Genomic DNA, 19,140 nt, shown 5'->3' on the forward strand with positions numbered 1-19,140 from the left:
TGTGGAGAACATAGGAGAGGTAGTCATGCAACAAGACCTGACATACTTTGTCTAAAAGGTCATTTACTGTCAATAAATCAACAGAACTGATTTAATTTATACTTTTTGTTCATATAAATCCTAATAACTGAAAGTACTCTTATGATGAACCCATATAAAGAATACTTTAGAATAAATATTAGTTTAAATAAATTAGCGTGACTGCTGATTGTATCATTTTAAGAGTCTAAAAACTGTCAAAACCAATAGAAAAAAATAAAATACAATATTATAGTGGGGTTTACAAGTCTACAATGAAAATTTTAATTTTAGTAAACTTTTTTTTTAATGTATTTAAACCTGAAAATAAACATAGACAAACAGAAAGAAGTTATGAGATAAAAACCAAATACCAGGGACACTCACTCACTATGTTGATAATATAATCTGTAATGAAAACATTTGTTAAATTTGATTAAATAAAAATGCAACGAACTTTCCTGGTAAAATTCACAAAGAATTACAAATAATCTGCAAGTAAGACAACAAACATGACATTTTGAGGTAGAAAAACTAAAATAGTATTTTCCTGTAAAACGTGCTTCAGTAATCTTTATTTAAAACTTCAGAATTTGTATTTATTTATTATTATTACCTAATTCAAAATATTAAGACAAAGCAGTCGAAAAACTAGTAGAATTATATATAAATTAAGTCACATTTTGTTAAATTTTAAAATAGGTCTATATGCATAATGTTTTTATTGTTTCTCTGACACTTTTTAAGATGAACAACTGTGCAGATTCTTTCACTAAACTGATTTTTGACATGAAGCCAGCAACACTCCATGCACAGTGTCAAATAAAAAACAGGACTTATTTCTGCAAATAACTCACAGGAAATGGGCCATAGCTGGTTTGGCAATGCTGCCACTATACCTAGCATGTGTCACATCCTGTCACAAACTAACCAAAAAGCTGCCCTACTGATGAGTATCTTTATTTTGAGCACAGTTATCTGAATGGCATCCAGTACTCTGAGAAACTGTGTGCATGTATGCATTCAGCAGCCCGGATCTGTAAGGAAATGCTTAGAGTGATGCCAGATACAAAATAAAACATAAGCATAAAATGAACAAACAAAACAAAACACAGCATGAGGGAAAAGTGCTGATCTGAAAACATGGCATCTTAGTACAGCAGGGTGTGAAACTAACACCCAACCCCACTCAAAAGCAGGCACGCTGTAGGAAATTTTGCTTATTTGTATATTTTGACTACGTGGTAAAAACGGACTAAAATTAGGCATTTGTAAAATCTCAAAGGCAAATGTTTTCATGCATTTTTAGAGTAGAATTCATTAACTAAATAAATGTCTTGAGTGAACTTAAAATGCAGTTACCGTAGTTAAAATGTGCCCCTTTTGATCTACTGTAATGTATTTGTGTGTAGGTTCCGGTTGAGATTACTGTATGGCTATTGCATTGTTATGATTTATATGCATTTTCACTCCTTGCACATGCTCCTCAGATGTGACAAAGTGAATTGAACTGAATTGATTTGATATGCATTGATCATTAACACTAATTGAAATAAAACACTTTAAACGCAACACTCAGTCTGTAAAACATGACAAACAGTCATCTCACTAGTGATTTTGACAGAGGAACAAACCCATCCTGACATCTCAAGACAACAACTTTCTAAACATGAAAATTTGTAATAACAGATTTAGATGTTTAGATTAACTTTCGACTAACAATATCATGTTTTACAATAACAAAAAAAAAAAAAAAATGGCTTCCAAATAAAAATATATATATGTAAAAATAAAAAAAGTAAAAACAATTTAAATTTGGTCACTATGAAAATTCCGAGATTTTTTACTCTGTGCTACAGTCTACAGATGTTAACAACATTTTCAATGCATAATCATTTAGATCGGAAATTGTCCAGCTGCACTAAATGAGCATACTTCCTGTTTCACTCAATAACGCATATGGTGCCAACACATAATTGAAGCTTTGCACAAAATACCAGTTCAAAAGAACAAGGTATTTCATTTCACCACTAATACTAACGACATGATTGAAATCACACACACATTTTATTTTAAAAGCACATTAAGCAATATAAAGCATGTAAAGCGAAGAACTGCAGAATGCAAACATAAAACATTATTTTGCAATAAAAAAAATGCATCAAAGCACAAATGTGCTTCATTAAGCATTGTGTTGAAATAAAAGTGCCCACATGCAAAGTAACTTCCAGGTGTCTTTTGTGTAACGTTAAAGTGATTAAACTGTCATTTTGTTGTTATCGAAACTTTAAAACCTTTCAACTATTTTAATTATCTATTCAACAGCACTCCCTACAGGAACAGGATGCTCAAATGGGTTTCAATAAAGATTGACCGTAGTATATTTTTTTAAATATAACTAAACTTCTTGGAACAGTCTTTGCATTGAGAGTGTGCTAATAACGCCTTACGATGGAAATTAAGATAAGTATATTTATATTAAATAATAAGAAAACCTCATGCCTGCAGTTTGCAGCCTTAATACAAAACCCATTACCTTCCACAACCAAAACAAGGTCAAATGTTATGTGTGTGTGTGTGCACGCTTCTATTGAAATGTCTACAGCATGCTTCAAGTAAACATTAAGTACCCATCAACGTTCTGCCAACCACAAACTACTCAAAACAAAACAGAGAAATGGGTGGGAAACAGAAAAGGTGGAGGGCACTGTGTGAGAAAGAAAGAGAAGATGTGCCTTTTTTTTCGAATCACTTGAATTTCACAACCCTCTTCAGGATTTACCCAGACTGAATTACATTTCAGAAACATGCCCAACACTTGCATGTAGTGTACACAAAAACAAAGATACAAACAGAAAAGGCATCACGTTCAGTTAACTGGTCATTACGGCCAATTAAGTGATTGTGTTCTTCATAGATACCTCTTCTCATCTACAAGTTTAAAAGGTTGTGGTGTTTTGATGCAACACTCACACACACACCCATGCAGATTCAACCTCAGATTCCACTGATTAAACCTTACAATATAACCACAACATATAACCTACATGGTCTGCACTTTGGGGAACCAGTATGACTTTCTGCTGAACTCAAGACCAACCCAAGAGATCCAAACCATTTAAACAATCAACATGCATGGCAAACATGTTTAATTTCAGATTTAAAATACATTTTACTCACAATGAACTGCTGTCAAACATACTGGCGAATATCATCGTTAAACAGCCTTACATAAAACACCAAATAGCATGGAGAAATTTATTTAAAAATATAATTTTATATATATATATATTGTGCTACAAGGCATTGAATAAATAATTCCTAATTAATTAATGTTAAAATTAACTCTGAGCTGAGCAAATGCTTTAAAATCTTCTTATTGCAGTATTTAATGTTGCAAAATACAGAGATAAGTTCAAATTGCTGAAGTGAAAAATGTTTTTGAAGTCATGTTAATGTAATGCAATGACACGTGCAATGTGCACAGCGATGACAAGAAATGATAAGAGATGTGTGTGTTAATAACCATTCGATTTCACCATTGCTCACATGCTTGTGTCTCTCGGATATTCTGTTTTTTAATGCAACACCATCTCAGAGTGCTATATCAAGAAAACACTAGCCACTCTTGAACACGCCTCCTCCTGAGATGTTTATCAGGTTTTTTTATGCTTTATGTGTTTTGGTGTGAAATGTGGGGCAATGCAAAGTCAGCCAAACAAAGACGTGAAAGCCAAAATAGGGTGCCGGGCAGTGTTTTTTCTCAGTGTGACACTGGCCCCCAAACAGCGAAGGCGTTCAGAGAAACCACTGAGGTCTTGATTTACAGACAAAACTCATAACAGCAGAGATCCTGAAGACCTACACTCAGAGGTGAGTCAAAGCTGGTTAGTCCTGCACACCTATTATTAAATTTGAAACTTGCCAGGGTTACAGATGCCCACACACCCCAGGTTTAACAGATAGATAGATAGATAGATAGATAGATAGATAGATAGATAGATAGATAGATAGATAGATAGATAGATAGATAGATAGATTTCACGTATTCAAGATCGAATTTGCGATAAAAATGCTTTCAATTCTACCTTGATATCTGTGAATTACCCTAAAATACAATTTTATTTTTGCAGACATCATATAATGTTTTATAGTGTTTTCATTGCAAACAAAAACTTTTAGTGACAATTTTTATATATATATATATATATATATATATATATATATATATATATATATATATATATATATATATATATATATATATATATCTGCATCGAGTATTTATGATTTTTCCACATTTTCAGGCTTAACACCTCACCGATCTTTCATTAAAAGTATTATTTATTTATTTATTTTTTTCTTTGTGAAAAAAGCTTTTTTCTAATATAAACTAAGCTATATGTAATATAAATTATAAGATATCAGTGTAGACTATATACTATCATTAATAAAAACAAAATTATAAATAAACACATTGTTCATGTATATATTTTATGCATGTATTTTATTCATGTATACATGTTAACAAAAAAGTAATGTCTAAATTAATTATTAAAGTCAAAAATATAATTTTTCATCACTGAACCAACGAACCCACATTTTAAGGGTTAAATCAGGTGAAAATACCACTTTAAGGTAACAATTGCACCCACTCTTTACCGTGCTCATTAAAGGGTTGATAACTTTAATTACAGAGCAATAAATACAGAGAAAGTATATTAAAAAAAACATTTTATGACAATTGTAAATCTGTCTGAAACTGATAAAAGTTCATATTAAATATGTTTGTCTGCATAAATAATGCATTAAAACGATGCCAAAGCATTAAAACATATGACAAACCTCTATCGCTTATCAGTATCAACACCTTCAAAAGCCTACTCACCACTAAGAGTTAAAAAAAAAGTTTAGCATGAAACAGTGAAAAATGTATTAATTAATGGAATTTCTTATTAAAATAATTTTCGTTGTATTATAACGTTATCTAAAATTGTTTTAATTTAGTAAGTGTTTAAAAGCTTACGGTTGTTTCTGATGCAGACTCATAAGATCCAGTCCTAAGTTGAATCGGCTTTCTCTTCCTCCTCATATTCAGACACAAGAACGTGAGCCTGTTTTCTGCACAAATGCATAACAAAAACAAATACCCTTAACTCTGCTCTTATAGCTTCACTTCTGCTTAAAAAAGGGGTTCGTTCCTCATGAAAGCGCGATGGCACGCGATGCTGACTAAAAGCACGAGCTGAAAGTCAGATTCACGCCAACGACTGTCTGGTTGTGGCACGCAATGAGTAGTGGAATGAGTACAATTTCATCCCAGACGTTATTTAAAGATCTTTTAACTGATATTTGTGCTCTCATTCAACACAAAACTCACCTGAGACGGAGCTGGCAGCACTGTGGCGAGAGTTACTTTAGTTAGTCTACTGTGTTTGTTGTAATTGTGTCACGCGACTTTCCGATCTTATTTTTTTCTTGCAGGATTATGCATTTTTTTTTTTTTTTTTTGTAAAATCTTTAGTTACATAATGTATGCTACTCGGCCACTATTAGATATCTAATTTTATTAATTTAATTTAATTTAATTTGTTTGTTTGACAGGACAGGATTGTTAATCACGAACCCAATAATACAAAATAAAAAAATATATAGCACCTTCCAATATATGCATACATGCTGCTTGTTGCATTAAACTATAAGCTATACGTCCACAACTTTCCTAAGAGAAAGATCACTCACTTTAAAAAAACCACAGGACTGAATGAGACACGACCAGGATTAGAAAATATCAACTAACGCATCATTTTAAGAGAAAGAAACTCATTCTGACACCACAAGATATAAGGCTTTTATTACTTGAAAACGAAATCAACAACTGGCAACCAGTCAAACAATGCAAACCCCCAGTGAATCCCCAGTGAAACTATTTTTTGTGTATGATTTGTACTAAAAGAATGCATAAATCAAATTCACATAAATGCAAAAATTATTACAGAAAAGCTGCACTGAGATGCAAAAGATGTGTTTAGGAATAACCTAGTTGTTTTTTTTAAAAATAAAAATCCACAATAATTGAACAAATATCTTATTTTTCAGCATTACACTCTTAAAAATAAAGGTGCTTCAAAAGGTTCTCCAAGCGATGGAGAAAACAATTTTTCAGTCATAGGTTCTTTAAAGAACCATCTCTTTCTTACCTTTTAATAATCTGAAGAACCTTGTTTAGCCACAAATAATATTTTGTGAAACTGAAAGGTTCTTCAGATGTTAATGGTTCCTCATATAATCATTTAGACAACATGGGTTCTTCTATGGCATGAAGCACCTTTATTTTTAAGAGTGTATCTGCTTGATATAATACATTCAATTTAAGTTGCAACCCTTACCAAGCGAATAAAAGTGTTGTTGTTGTTGTTTTTTTTTGTTTTTGTTTTTTTTGCTACTTCAATCATACGCAAGGAAACAGCTCATTTCTGCCTTCATTAAATTCCACATGTGAAATTATGACTGACATGACTCATTTAGTCTAACTAAGCCAAACTGGTTAATAAAAAAGCATGAAAATTAGTAATGTTTAATTAAACCATCGTTTTCACTTTGGCGTTTTTACTATACTCTAAACCTTATCTTGACATTTTCAGTCCAGAGATTAGAGTTCACATGAAACCAGACGTTCAAGAGCCCCTAGTGGTGGAAAACTGTAACAACAACATCATTGACTTTAATTGTTTTGTTTTAAAACGGAATGTTTATTGCACCTTTACACAAAATAAAAAAATACATATGTGTGTTTTATACCATATTTGATACATCTAGGCATTTATGACCCATTATGAAAGAGTAGATTGAGAAGAATATGGGAAAACATAAGTTTTACTAAGCAAAAATATCCAGTTTGGTTCAGTTGTTAGGCTATTTATATGGCCAAAACGTAAGATGAATTAAGATCAATTATACAAGCCTTTTACTTGCTAAATCTATTAATTAAAATGCATGTTGATCCTTTAGAAGCCTTATAAATTCATGTATCAAATATGACAACCTGATGAACTTTTCGTCATGTTTTACAGGTATGGATAGCGTTAATTCAACTACAGAAGATTTAACTTCACTTTTAATCTCCACTAATTATAATGAGCTCAATTACTCTGATATTGAATCTTTCACGGATGCCAACGTCACTGAAGTCGCTGAGCTGTGTGTCGCCAGCAAAGAGCACGAGCTTGCCATTACTGTTGTCCAGACCATGGTCTTCCTCGTCGTCTTCTTCTTAGGTGTAATTGGAAACGGGCTGGTCATTGCCACCTTCGCACGGTACCGCCGTCTACGTCTACGCTGCATGACCGACGTCTTCCTGTTTTACCTGGCTCTGTCCGACATGCTGCTCCTGCTGACTCTTCCTCTACAGACGGGAGAGATGCTGGTCGGTAGCTGGGAGTACGGAGAGGGGCTGTGCAAGCTAAACCGTGGTATGTATGCCATCAACACCTATGGAGGTCTGCTGTTGTTGGCTTGCATCAGTGTTGATCGCTATCTGGTGGTGGTTCGCACCAGGACCGTGCGTAAGAGGAGTTCTGGGACGCTGTTTTACAGCACAATGTCTGCGCTTGGAGTCGCAGTAACTTCCGTCTTCCTGAGCCTGCCAGACCTACGCTTCAGCTCCGTGGACAACGACATGGGTTCGGACGTCCTCTTGTGTGATATGAAAGTTTGGGGTGATGAAGTGAGTAAATGGAAGCTGTGGGCCCAGATGGCAAAGATTGCTGGATTCTGCATCCCTTGCGTGGCGATGGTGGTGTGTTACGGCGCGATCGGACGCGTCTTGATCCGTTCCGGTGGCAACTGTTGGCGTAGACAGAGGACTTTGCGTCTGATGGCACTTTTGGTGCTTCTCTTCCTCCTGTTCCAGCTTCCTTACACTGTGGTGCTTCTGATTAAAATATTCACACCCACTCCGCAACGCTGCGAAGACTGGAACAAGTTCCAGCTTCAGGAAAACATAACACGCAATCTGGCCTACGTGAGGTGCTGCCTGAACCCTTTGCTCTATGCACTTGTTGGCGTCAGATTCAGAAATGACATTATCAGGCTGTTGACGGACACTGGGTGTGTGTGCGCGTGTGTGTCCCATATAACACTTCAGCATGACAACGGAAGCTCCATTACACCATCGTCTCCAGCACCAACCATACTTTCACCCGTCCCATCTACTTACCTGTCCGCCAAGAAAACACCTGACCCGAACACACCTGCTGCAAACACAGCTGAAACATTCATTTTTCCAACACCTACATCTGGTAAAATGAATTCGTTTATAAGCTGGTGTCATCAATGATTTAGCTGCACATCAGAGGATCTGCAATTAATCACGTGTTGGTGAAACGAGACAGAGTTGCATGTACAATAAAAGCTTTTAGATCTTTTTCTTTCTTTTTTTCTTAGCTTCATGTACAATCAACAACATAAATAAAATCTTACTGAGCCTCGTAATATGCTTTTTAGAAATGTTATTTTCTGTATTTTAGATCACTATGTTAGACGAAACTTTTTTAAAAGGAGTGTTTCGGATTTACCTGAAGGTAGAATATAATTTTGTACTAATTTTTTTTTGTTGTGGCTGTAAATAAATGTGCAGATTTGACCATTAAAATAAACACTTGTTGTATGTGTGTTATTCTCTGCTTTAATCTAAATTATTTTTACCTGAATCCAGTACTACTGATATCAATTAACTTTTTTAATAATTTCATAATGGAATATATGGAACTTTCAGAACTTACTTTGTCTTATTAATATGCTACACTTTGGAAAACATTAAAGGGTTAGTTCACCCAAATAGCAAAATTACTCAACCCCAGTTTCAGATTTTTTTTATTTAGTCCGAGAGCTCTCAGTCCCTCCACTGAAACTGTGTGTACGGTATAATGTCCATGTACAGAGGTTTAAGAAAAAATTATCAAAGTTGTCCATGTGACATCAGAGGGTCAGACAGAATTTTTTGAAGCACCAAAAGTACATTTTGGTAAAAAAAATAACAAAAACTACAACTTTATTCGGCATTGTCTTCTCTTCTGTGTCTGTTGTGAGAGATTTCAAAACAAAGCAGTTTGTGATATCCGGTTCATGAACGAATCATTCGATGTAACCAGATCTTTTTGAACCATTTCACCAAATCGAACTGAATCGTTTTAAACGGTTCGCGTCTCCGATACGCATTAATCCACAAATGACCTAAGCTGTTAACTTGTTTAATGTGTCTGACACTCCCTCTGAGTTCAAACAAACCAATATCCCGGAGTAATTAATTTACTCAAACAGTACACTGACTGAACTACTATGAAGAGAGAACTGAAGATGAACACCGAGCCGAGCCAGATAATGAACATTGACTCATTCTCTTATAATGAAATAAGTGCTGATGTGCTGATGGCCATTTATACAGATGGTAATAACACAAATGCGCCAAATAGTAAATAATCCACTCTCTCTATTCATAAAGACGCATTCACTTGGATAGCCGTGATCATACAGTAATAGCGAGCTGATTTGGGCTGATTTGCACTCAAACAGATGGTAATCATGCAGATACAATCATATTGAAAATAAAACACACTCTCACATGTATAAAAACTGTTGAATAAAATAAATAAATCAAACAAAGAAAAAGGCGATCGCTATAAGTTCCGCCTCCATCAGCTGACAGGTGCGTCAGAGCACGTCACGAGGGAGCGCCATAAATCAAATATATTATATTTCAAATATATTATATATATTTATATCTTTCATTCATTCTTTTTTTGAATGGATGGTCTCATTCTGTTTGTGACACTGTACGCTGCAAAACCATGCAGTTTTTTTACTACCAAGACGCAGTTTCTGACCTTGAGTTATTCCATAACAGACGCAAACAGTTCTGTTGCTGAAGAACTGAAACGTAAACAAAGGAATTATGATCCATATTACAACGTTATTGCTTCATTGGACTAAACGTGCTCCATGAGATGTCGTTCAGTGGACCCTTACCTTTCTAACTAAACCGGGATTTACAGCTGTGGATGTGTTTATGACTCGTTATTACGACGGATCTGGTATGTACAGCGTTTTCATTGCTTATGTTTTTATGTGTACTGCTTACACAAATGTAGCAAATACAGTCTTTATAAGCTTTCCATTGAAAAACGGCGATCTGTCGTCGATGCTTGAGGCTTAGATATTTATAATGATAGATAGATTGTCAAGATTAAATTTGTCCCGTTTCATTTAATCTAATCATAAACACTGACACATGCAAGTTGAAAGGCGTTCAGGACGAGGGCGTCGGGGTTCAGGCTAACAGGTTAATGACATAATTTGATTTTTGGGTGAACTAACCCTTTAACAATATCTAGGTCTTTATAGTAGCATGTTCGCGCCACCTTGTGGTCAAATCTATATGAAGCCATGTAATAATTTACAAAACTAAGGATAAACAAAATAAGTGACGAATAATAAATGCATACAATAATAAAAAGACAAATTAAACACACACACACACACACATATATATATATATAAAATTTAAATAAATCTATGTAAACTCTAAATACTAAGTGTGTTCCATCAGGTAATGAAAAGTTTGACACACAAAGATTGCAAGTGTGGGTATTAGGACAATGCTGATTTTTTTAGCTTTCAGCTGTATACAAGACATTTGTGATGAAGTTGTTTGTGACTACATCATTAAAATCTATATAAAAATATAACTAAGTAGAAAAAAAGTTGAAATGGATTTAATAAAAGCACAAACACACAATACAATTTAGTGTACACATGCAAAAACACTAACAAGGTATAAACTGCAACAGATCTTGTATGAAAGATACATATTCAAATACAAACAAGTGTAGAGTATAAAAAACAACCGTTCAAATGTGGTGCCAAAATGTCAGATTCTCATTGAAAATTCATTCATCCAAACAGCTGCATCTGGATCAAATCTTTCACGCATTTTTGTTTTCAGTTACTAATCCTAAAGGACAACTGGGCCCACAGATTTCTGTCTGATAAAGCAAATTATTATTTTTTTTTTTATTCTATTGATAAAAATATATCCCAGCAACTTAAAACTGGTTTGGTGTTCTAGGGTCACATATATCATAGGCCTAGAATATAACTTGATTGTTTCCTTGATACCTGCTGTTTTTACTTTAGTTTTAGCAGCTCTAAGCAGAGGATGAGGGGGCTGTATCTACAATATGCTTCTCCTTCGTTCTGGGCATTGAGTACTTTGTCTTGAGCAGGGAGCTGAACTTGATGAAGTTGTTGATGATTATGGGTAGAGGCAGGATGATGAGCAGAACCCCAACCATTGCACAGAGAGAGCCTACCAACTTCCCTGGACCTGATATAGGAAGCACGTCTCCATAACCCACAGTGGTCAGAGTGACCACTGCCCACCAAAAACAAGAGGAAATATCACTGAAGTACGCATTTTCATTTTCAAATTCTGTTAAAAAAAACATGGTACCAAAGATGAGCGTGCAGATTAAGAAGACAAGAGGCAGCGTGCAGAGAGATGTTGCACTGGCGCGAAGTGCGTGGTTGAGCACTCTCACGCCGAACACATGCTGCATCAGCTTGAAGATGCGAAAGACACGTATGCATCGCATTACATGCAGAAAGCTCATCGCCTTCCAGCAGTACATACTGGAGCAGCACCGCGAGAACCACGGGAACAGGGCCAGCAGGTCGACGATGTTCATAACGTTCATGAAGAAGCGTGGTTTGCTTGGACAGCTGACTACACGCATCACAAACTCAAACACAAACCACACCGAACACACTAACTCCACCACGTCCAGAGAATCTACAAGAAGGGTCCCCATACACTTTCCAGTTGAGTTGCCTGTCCGTAAAATGTAAAAGGGGGAAAGATATCTATTGGGTTCTGTTTGCAGAGAGAATGCGGTGAAAGAGAGCAGGATGAAGAACAGAGATATGATCGCAATGACCTGGAGAAACAGAAACACAGAGAATGAGTAAAGAACCAACCATTTGGAAAACAGCAATAGCAAGCACCATTCATTTTAGGGTTGTGCATCATGCACTGAGAATGCCATTTTAATTGAGGTATAACTAACTACAAGTATTAAAGCAACATTTGTCACAACAGTCTTTGAATGCTAGCTTGACAAGCGTTGTTAGTGTAATGTAAAATTAAGACAATTTTTTTTTTTATTCTGAGCGATTTGCACAACCATGACCTCACTTACTTTGGCAGTGAAGGATGAATATGGATGGTCAAAGAGGGCCCATATCTTCTGCATCCAAGCTCTGGAGTTTCTGGATTGGTGGTTTTGACCTGGTCCCTCCTCTTTCTCCATCACTGAAGGTTCAATCTGAGCCAAAGCCTCTACAGTATCTTTGTTCTGTCGAAATGTCGCCCAGCAGCAGGGCTCCACATCTGTGCCACTAACACCCCAGAAAGCGAACTCCTCCTCCAGCAGTAGCCCACAAAAGTTGGTGGGGCAGTGCAGCTTCCCGCTTCTGTAGTACTGCAGCACATGGCCGAAGACTTCAGGGTTGCGATCAAAAAATAGCTCTGAGGGAGGCTTGTTAGTGTCCACCAGATTGGCCAGACGGGACCCTGGAAGGGCCATTAGGGTGCTTGTGTGGGTCTCATATTTAACCCCACCGACATTTATTACTATTTTTTCACTACTGCCATCACAGGCTTTCATTGGGGAAACTCTCACAGAACTCATGGTAGAAGACAAAGAGCTCAGTGTTGGTATCCTGCAGATGTTTTATAGCTGTTTTTCTGCAATTCAATGAAAAGCTCATCATTAAGTTATCATCAGTATTTAATGTAAATCCTACATTAATATGTATTAATTTAGCACCACAAAAGGGACTTAAAAATGTCAATATACATTACAAATATTGTTACATTAAACATTTACAAAATCAAAACATCTATTTCAAAGAAACTAGTTAAATTTTTTTTTTTTTTTTGCATGAATCATTCAAAAATAAAACTGAAATCACCAAAGTTTTCAATGTATTATAATCTTTTAGCAATACATACTGGTGCATGTGCATAAATAGTTCAATATTATTCTCAGTTTATTGTGGAGAATATGTTAGATGCAAAAAAAAAAAAAAACAGATTTTTCTTACATTATTCTTAAATTAAACATTTTCTGCTTTTAAAAAAAACTGTTTGGTTTAATAAATCCAGATAAAAATGGTGCCTCTGACTGAAAAAAAAAAGCCTTTAAGCCATTTCAAATAACAGGCATCTAAAAATATTGAGAATTCTTTTTAAATGATATATCGCCATTACAAACAGAAATTAATAATCCAAGAGAACACATAAAGAAGACAATAAGATGATAAAATAATAATTTAGCAATATTAAGTAAGCCTGTTTTTATTTTTTCCCAATAGAAAATAAATTACGACTACAAGAAATTAAAAAACAAATCAAGAACTATATAAAAGATAAAACTGACCTTTGGTATCTCTTCACACGGAAAAATAATCCCTGTCTTTGTAAACGGAATATTACTGTTATAATTTCTTGCAAAGTTCTTAGAAAGTTCTCTCCGTTTAGGTTCTAACTTGGAGTTGTGCAGCTCTGACTCAAACTTTTCTGTGGAATGTGTTTTGTAACAGTCCCAGCAGACAAGCCAACATTCAACATTGAAGCCACATGTTCTGGAATGAACTTCCTGTCAACATGTCTGTGCAGGACGAGCCATAGCGTCTCAGTATAGATCATAAACCCCGCCCTCTGTAATCTAATGGGACGTGAGACAAACTAAATAATCAAATTACACTTCAAATAAATGTTTTCCAAAGATAGCTTCCCACATTTTTAAGTAGTTCTTATCATGCAGATGCACACGAAAGTGTTCGTTTTTCTTAACGAGTTTGCTTTTAACTAGTTATTTGATGCTATAAAACATCTCGGTTACGTATGTAACCATGGTTCCCTGAATAGGGAACGAGATGCTGCAGTGACGTCACCACTATGGGAACACCTTCGGCGTGACGAATGTCTGAAGCCCTATACCATCCCGCCAATCCTATTGGCCAAACAGCGCATGGCACCACCCTACACATGCGCATGCATCATATACCTGGGTGCCGCGCGCCATTTCGCTCAGATTTCATGACTGAAGAAGAAGAATGCTATCAAGGTATGGCACGGCCAGGACCGCAGCATCTCGTTCCCTATTCAGGGAACCATGGTACATAGGTAACCGAGATGTTCTCTTTAACAATATCTAGGTCTTTATAGTAGCATGTTCGCGCCACCTTGTGGTCAAATCTATATGAAGCCATGTAATAATTTACAAAACTAAAGATAAACAAAATAAGTGACGAATAATAAATGCATACAATAATAAAAAGACAAATTAAACACACACACACACACACACACACACAGATATATATATAAAGTTTAAATAAATCTATGTAAACTCTAAATACTAAGTGTGTTCCATCAGGTAATGAAAAGTTTGACACACAAAGATTGCAAGTGTGGGTATTTGGACAAGGCTGATTTTTTTAGCTTTCAGCTGTATACAAGACATTTGTGATGAAGTTGTTTGTGACTACATCATTAAAATCTATATAAAAATATAACTAAGTAGAAAAAAAGTTGAAATGGATTTAATAAAAGCACAAACACACAATACAATTTAGTGTACACATGCAAAAACACCAACAAGGTATAAACTGCAACAGATCTTGTATGAAAGATACATATTCAAATACAAAAAAGTCTAGAGTATAAAAAACAACCGTTCAAATGTGGTGCCAAAATGTCAGGTTCTCATTGAAAATTCATTCATCCAAACAGCTGCATCTGGATCAAATCTTTCACGCTTTTTTGTTATAAATCACTAATCCTAAAACATGTGATTACACAGTGATGCAGTGTGATTATATTTGTGTAAATTTTCACTGTAATGCAGTGAATATTCAGATTATATGTTTAGGGTTAATAATGGTTACAAATCCAGTTAATATTTAAATATTACTAAAAATAAGGGATTTTAGATCATAGGGAATTTAGATACCTTACAATCAAATTTGGTTTCAGCTCAGTGAAAACCCCACTCAGAACCAAACAGTGGGTTGCAGAGGAATCCCACAATTCTTAATAACTGAATATGGTTTTGTGCATCAAGCCAGAATTGTTTGAATTTTCCCTGACCCCTAAAAAATTTCTATCTGGTGTTTTGATTGTATTTTAACACTATGGTTACGTTGATCAAAATGAACTTTTAAACCAAAAAATCTAAATGACGTGTTTTTCCTCCAGTTTAAGACTGTAAGAGACACACAAAATGCAGTCAAAGACATAAATGTGACCACAAAACTAATCTTAAGTGTCAATTTTTCAAAACTGACTGTGATAATAGATAGATAATATTAATTAAGATTAATAGATAAGCTTTCCATTGATGTATGGCTTGTTAGGATCAGACAATATTTGGCTGAGATACAACTATTCGAAAATCTGGAATCTGAGGGTGCAAGAAAACCTAAATACTGAAAAAAACATCTTTAAAGTTGTTTAGATGAATTCTTAGCAATGCATATTACTAATCAAAAATGAAATTTTTATATATTAACAGTAGGGAATTTACAAAATATCTTCATAGAACATGATTTCTGGCATAAAAAATGCCATTGATAAAAATATATCCCAGCAACTTAAAACTGGTTTGGTGTTCTAGGGTCACATATATCATAGGCCTAGAATATAACTTGATTGTTTCCTTGATACCTGCTGTTTTTACTTTAGTTTTAGCAGCTCTAAGCAGAGGATGAGGGGGCTGTATCTACAATATGCTTCTCCTTCGTTCTGGGCATTGAGTACTTTGTCTTGAGCAGGGAGCTGAACTTGATGAAGTTGTTGATGATTATGGGTAGAGGCAGGATGATGAGCAGAACCCCAACCATTGCACAGAGAGAGCCTACCAACTTCCCTGGCCCTGATATAGGAAGCACGTCTCCATAACCCACAGTGGTCAGAGTCACCACTGCCCACCAAAAACAAGAGGAAATATCACTGAAGTACGCATTTTCATTTTCAAATTCTGTTAAAAAAAACATGGTACCAAAGATGAGCGTGCAGATTAAGAAGACAAGAGGCAGCGTGCAGAGAGATGTTGCACTGGCGCGAAGTGCGTGGTTGAGCACTCTCACGCCGAACACATGCTGCATCAGCTTGAAGATGCGAAAGACACGTATGCATCGCATTACATGCAGAAAGCTCATCGCCTTCCAGCAGTACATACTGGAGCAGCACCGCGAGAACCACGGGAACAGGGCCAGCAGGTCGACGATGTTCATAACGTTCATGAAGAAGCGTGGTTTGCTTGGACAGCTGACTACACGCATCACAAACTCAAACACAAACCACACCGAACACACTAACTCCACCACGTCCAGAGAATCTACAAGAGGGGTCCCCATACACTTTCCAGTTGAGTTGCCTGTCCGTAAAATATAAAAGGGGGAAAGATATCTATTGGGTTCTGTTTGCAGAGAGAATGCGGTGAAAGAGAGCAGGATGAAGAACAGAGATATGATCGCAATGACCTGGAGAAACAGAAACACGGAGAATTAGCAAAGAACCAACCATTTGGAAAACAGCAATAGCAAGCACCATTCATTTTAGGGTTGTGCATCATGCACTGAGAATGCCATTTTAATTGAGGTATAACTAACTACAAGTATTAAAGCAACATTTGTCACAACAGTCTTTGAATGCTAGCTTGACAAGCGTTGTTAGTGTAATGTAAAATTCTGAGCGAATTGCACAACCATGACCTCACTTACTTTGGCGGTGAAGGATGAATATGGATTGTCAAAGAGAGCCCATATCTTCTGCATCCAAGCTCTGGAGTTTCTGGATTGGTGGTTTTGACCTGGTCCCTCCTCTTTCTCCATCACTGAAGGTTCAATCTGAGCCAAAGCCTCTACAGTTTCTTTGTTCTGTCGAAATGTCGCCCAGCAGCAGGGCTCCACATCTGTGCCACTAACACCCCAGAAAGCGAACTCCTCCTCCAGCAGTAGCCCACAAAAGTTGGTGGGGCAGTGCAGCTTCCCGCTTCTGTAGTACTGCAGCACATGGCCGAAGACTTCAGGGTTGCGATCAAAAAATAGCTCTGAGGGAGGCTTGTTAGTGTCCACCAGATTGGCAAGACGGGACCCTGGAAGCGCCATTAGGGTGCTTGTGTGGGTCTCATATTTAACCCCACCGACCTTTATTACTATTTTTTCACTACTGCCATCACAGGCTTTCATTGGGGAAACTCTCACAGAACTCATGGTAGAAGACAAAGAGCTCAGTGTTGGTATCCTGCAGATGTTTTATAGCTGTTTTTCTGCAATTCAATGAAAAGCTCATCATTAAGTTAAAAAAACTAGTTAAAAAAAATTGTTTGCATGAATCATTCAAAAATAAAACTGAAATCACCAAAGTTTTAAATGTATTATAATCTTTTAGCAATACATACTGGTCCATGTGCATAAATACTTAAATATTATTCTCAATTTTTTGTGGAGAATATGTTAGATGCAAAACCCGATTTTTCTTACAATATTCTTCAATTAAACATTTTCTGCTTATCAAAAAAGACTGTTTGGTTTAATAAATATAGATAACAAATGGTGCCTCTGACTGAAAAAAACAACAACAAAAAAACTCTTTAAGCCATTTCAAATAACAGCCATCAAAAAAAATATTGAGATTTTTTTTAAAAAAATGATATATTGCCATTACAAACAGAAATTAATAATCCGAGAGAAAACATAAAAAAGAAAAACATAAAAAAATCTAAAATAATAATAATTTAGCAATATGAATAAGTTTTATATATTGGACCATATATAAAAGCCTCTTTGTATTTTTCCCAATAGAAAATAAATTGCCCGATTACGACTACAAGAAATTAAAAAACAAATCAAGAACTATATAAAAGATAAAACTGACCTTTGGGATCTCTTCACACGGAAATATAATCCCTGGCTTTTTAAACAGAATATTACTTTTATAATTTCTTGCAAAGTTCTTAGAAAGTTCTCTCCGTGTAGGTTCTAGCTTGGAGTTGTGCAGCTCTGACTCAAACTTTTCTGTGGAATGTGTTTTTTTTTTTTGTTTTTTTTTTTTTTTACAATCCCAGCTGACAAGCCGCCATTCACCAAATAATTTTTTCTTCTGTCCATCTGATGAAAGCCACATGTTCTGGAATGAACTTCCTGTAAACATTATTTTGTCTGAACCAAGTGTGCAGGAGGAGCATAAACCCTGCCCTCTAAATAATCAAATTACACTTCAAATAAATGTTTTCCAAGGATTGTTTGCCTCATTTTTAAGTAGTTCTTATCATGCAGATGTATACGAAAGTGTTCGTTTTTCCTAACAAGTTTGCTTTTAACTAGTTATTTGATGCTATAAAAACGGGGTGTGGGGTCATGATTGTGAACTTGTGATTGTGTCTGCAGAACTTTGATTCAACGGCTTAAACAGAAACAGCCCGAGAATATCACCTTCCCATTTAACGTCACTAAAAACATTTGTGCATGATGTCAATCCGCACGCACACACAAAAACATGGATCCATAAATTCATTTTCAGCCTGTGAATCTGCTGTTCAAATCTGCTGGAGAACCAGTAGGTGGCGCAAATGCTCAGTACTATTTTAATGTTTTAAGGGACCGCTAATTTGCAGGGGCTACTGTGTAACGTTTTAACTTTTGAATTTGAGAACATACTTAGTACAAATCCTCATATGCAGTGTAAAGAAACTGCTGTATCTCTATTATGGTTACTATGGGCTACCATTTGCATTGCAAATGAACACTGCAGGGATACAATTATTGTGCACATTCTAGTAAATCTGTTGTAACATTTTTTTTAAATAATTTATAAAAATGTATATATATATAAATATTACACATTTAAAAATTTTGGACTCAGTAAGATATCTTAAGAAAATAATATTTTAATTAAGCAAAAACATATCAAATTGACCAAAACTGACATTAAATACTAAAATCTGTATATTACAATGATTTCTGCATTGTGTGACACTGAAGACTGGAATAATGATG

General features: G+C 35.6%; 3 protein-coding genes across 3 annotated transcripts; 1 reads left to right on the plus strand and 2 right to left on the minus strand.

Moving 5' to 3' along the window:
- Positions 1-3,559: 3,559 nt before the first annotated feature.
- Positions 3,560-8,760, plus strand: ccr10 (chemokine (C-C motif) receptor 10). Its single transcript, XM_026258498.1, has 2 exons — positions 3,560-3,891; positions 7,092-8,760. Exon 2 carries the CDS (start codon positions 7,094-7,096, stop codon positions 8,354-8,356), a length of 1,263 nt encoding a protein of 420 aa, XP_026114283.1. The 5' UTR covers positions 3,560-3,891; positions 7,092-7,093; the 3' UTR covers positions 8,357-8,760.
- A 2,008-nt stretch (positions 8,761-10,768) lies between these two features.
- On the minus strand, positions 10,769-13,764 carry LOC113092764 (potassium voltage-gated channel subfamily C member 1). Its single transcript, XM_026258496.1, has 3 exons — positions 13,515-13,764; positions 12,273-12,820; positions 10,769-12,011 (listed from the first exon to the last, which is right to left on the minus strand). Exons 2-3 carry the CDS (start codon positions 12,762-12,764, stop codon positions 11,223-11,225), a joined length of 1,281 nt encoding a protein of 426 aa, XP_026114281.1. The 5' UTR covers positions 12,765-12,820; positions 13,515-13,764; the 3' UTR covers positions 10,769-11,222.
- Positions 13,765-14,666: 902 nt separating this feature from the next.
- Positions 14,667-18,143, minus strand: LOC113092765 (potassium voltage-gated channel subfamily C member 1-like). The gene is made up of 3 exons (XM_026258497.1): positions 18,020-18,143; positions 16,864-17,411; positions 14,667-16,623 (listed from the first exon to the last, which is right to left on the minus strand). Exons 2-3 carry the CDS (start codon positions 17,353-17,355, stop codon positions 15,835-15,837), a joined length of 1,281 nt encoding a protein of 426 aa, XP_026114282.1. The 5' UTR covers positions 17,356-17,411; positions 18,020-18,143; the 3' UTR covers positions 14,667-15,834.
- Between the last annotated feature and the right edge of the window lie 997 nt (positions 18,144-19,140).

This window comes from Carassius auratus, unplaced genomic scaffold (genome assembly GCF_003368295.1).
Source record: "Carassius auratus strain Wakin unplaced genomic scaffold, ASM336829v1 scaf_tig00214714_1_2670353, whole genome shotgun sequence".
In the NCBI taxonomy this organism is placed as follows: Eukaryota; Metazoa; Chordata; class Actinopteri; order Cypriniformes; family Cyprinidae; genus Carassius; species Carassius auratus.

Excerpts from the sequence above, each read along its gene's own strand:
- LOC113092764 (XM_026258496.1), bottom strand. The coding sequence starts at position 12,764 with ATGAGTTCTGTGAGAGTTTCCCCAATGAAAGCCTGTGATGGCAGTAGT. Across the intron at positions 12,012-12,272 it reads ATTCATCCTTCACTGCCAAA|GTCATTGCGATCATATCTCT; the intron begins GTAAGTGAGGTC and ends CTGTTTCTCCAG.
- ccr10 (XM_026258498.1), top strand. The coding sequence starts at position 7,094 with ATGGATAGCGTTAATTCAACTACAGAAGATTTAACTTCACTTTTAATC.
- LOC113092765 (XM_026258497.1), bottom strand. The coding sequence starts at position 17,355 with ATGAGTTCTGTGAGAGTTTCCCCAATGAAAGCCTGTGATGGCAGTAGT. Across the intron at positions 16,624-16,863 it reads ATTCATCCTTCACCGCCAAA|GTCATTGCGATCATATCTCT; the intron begins GTAAGTGAGGTC and ends CTGTTTCTCCAG.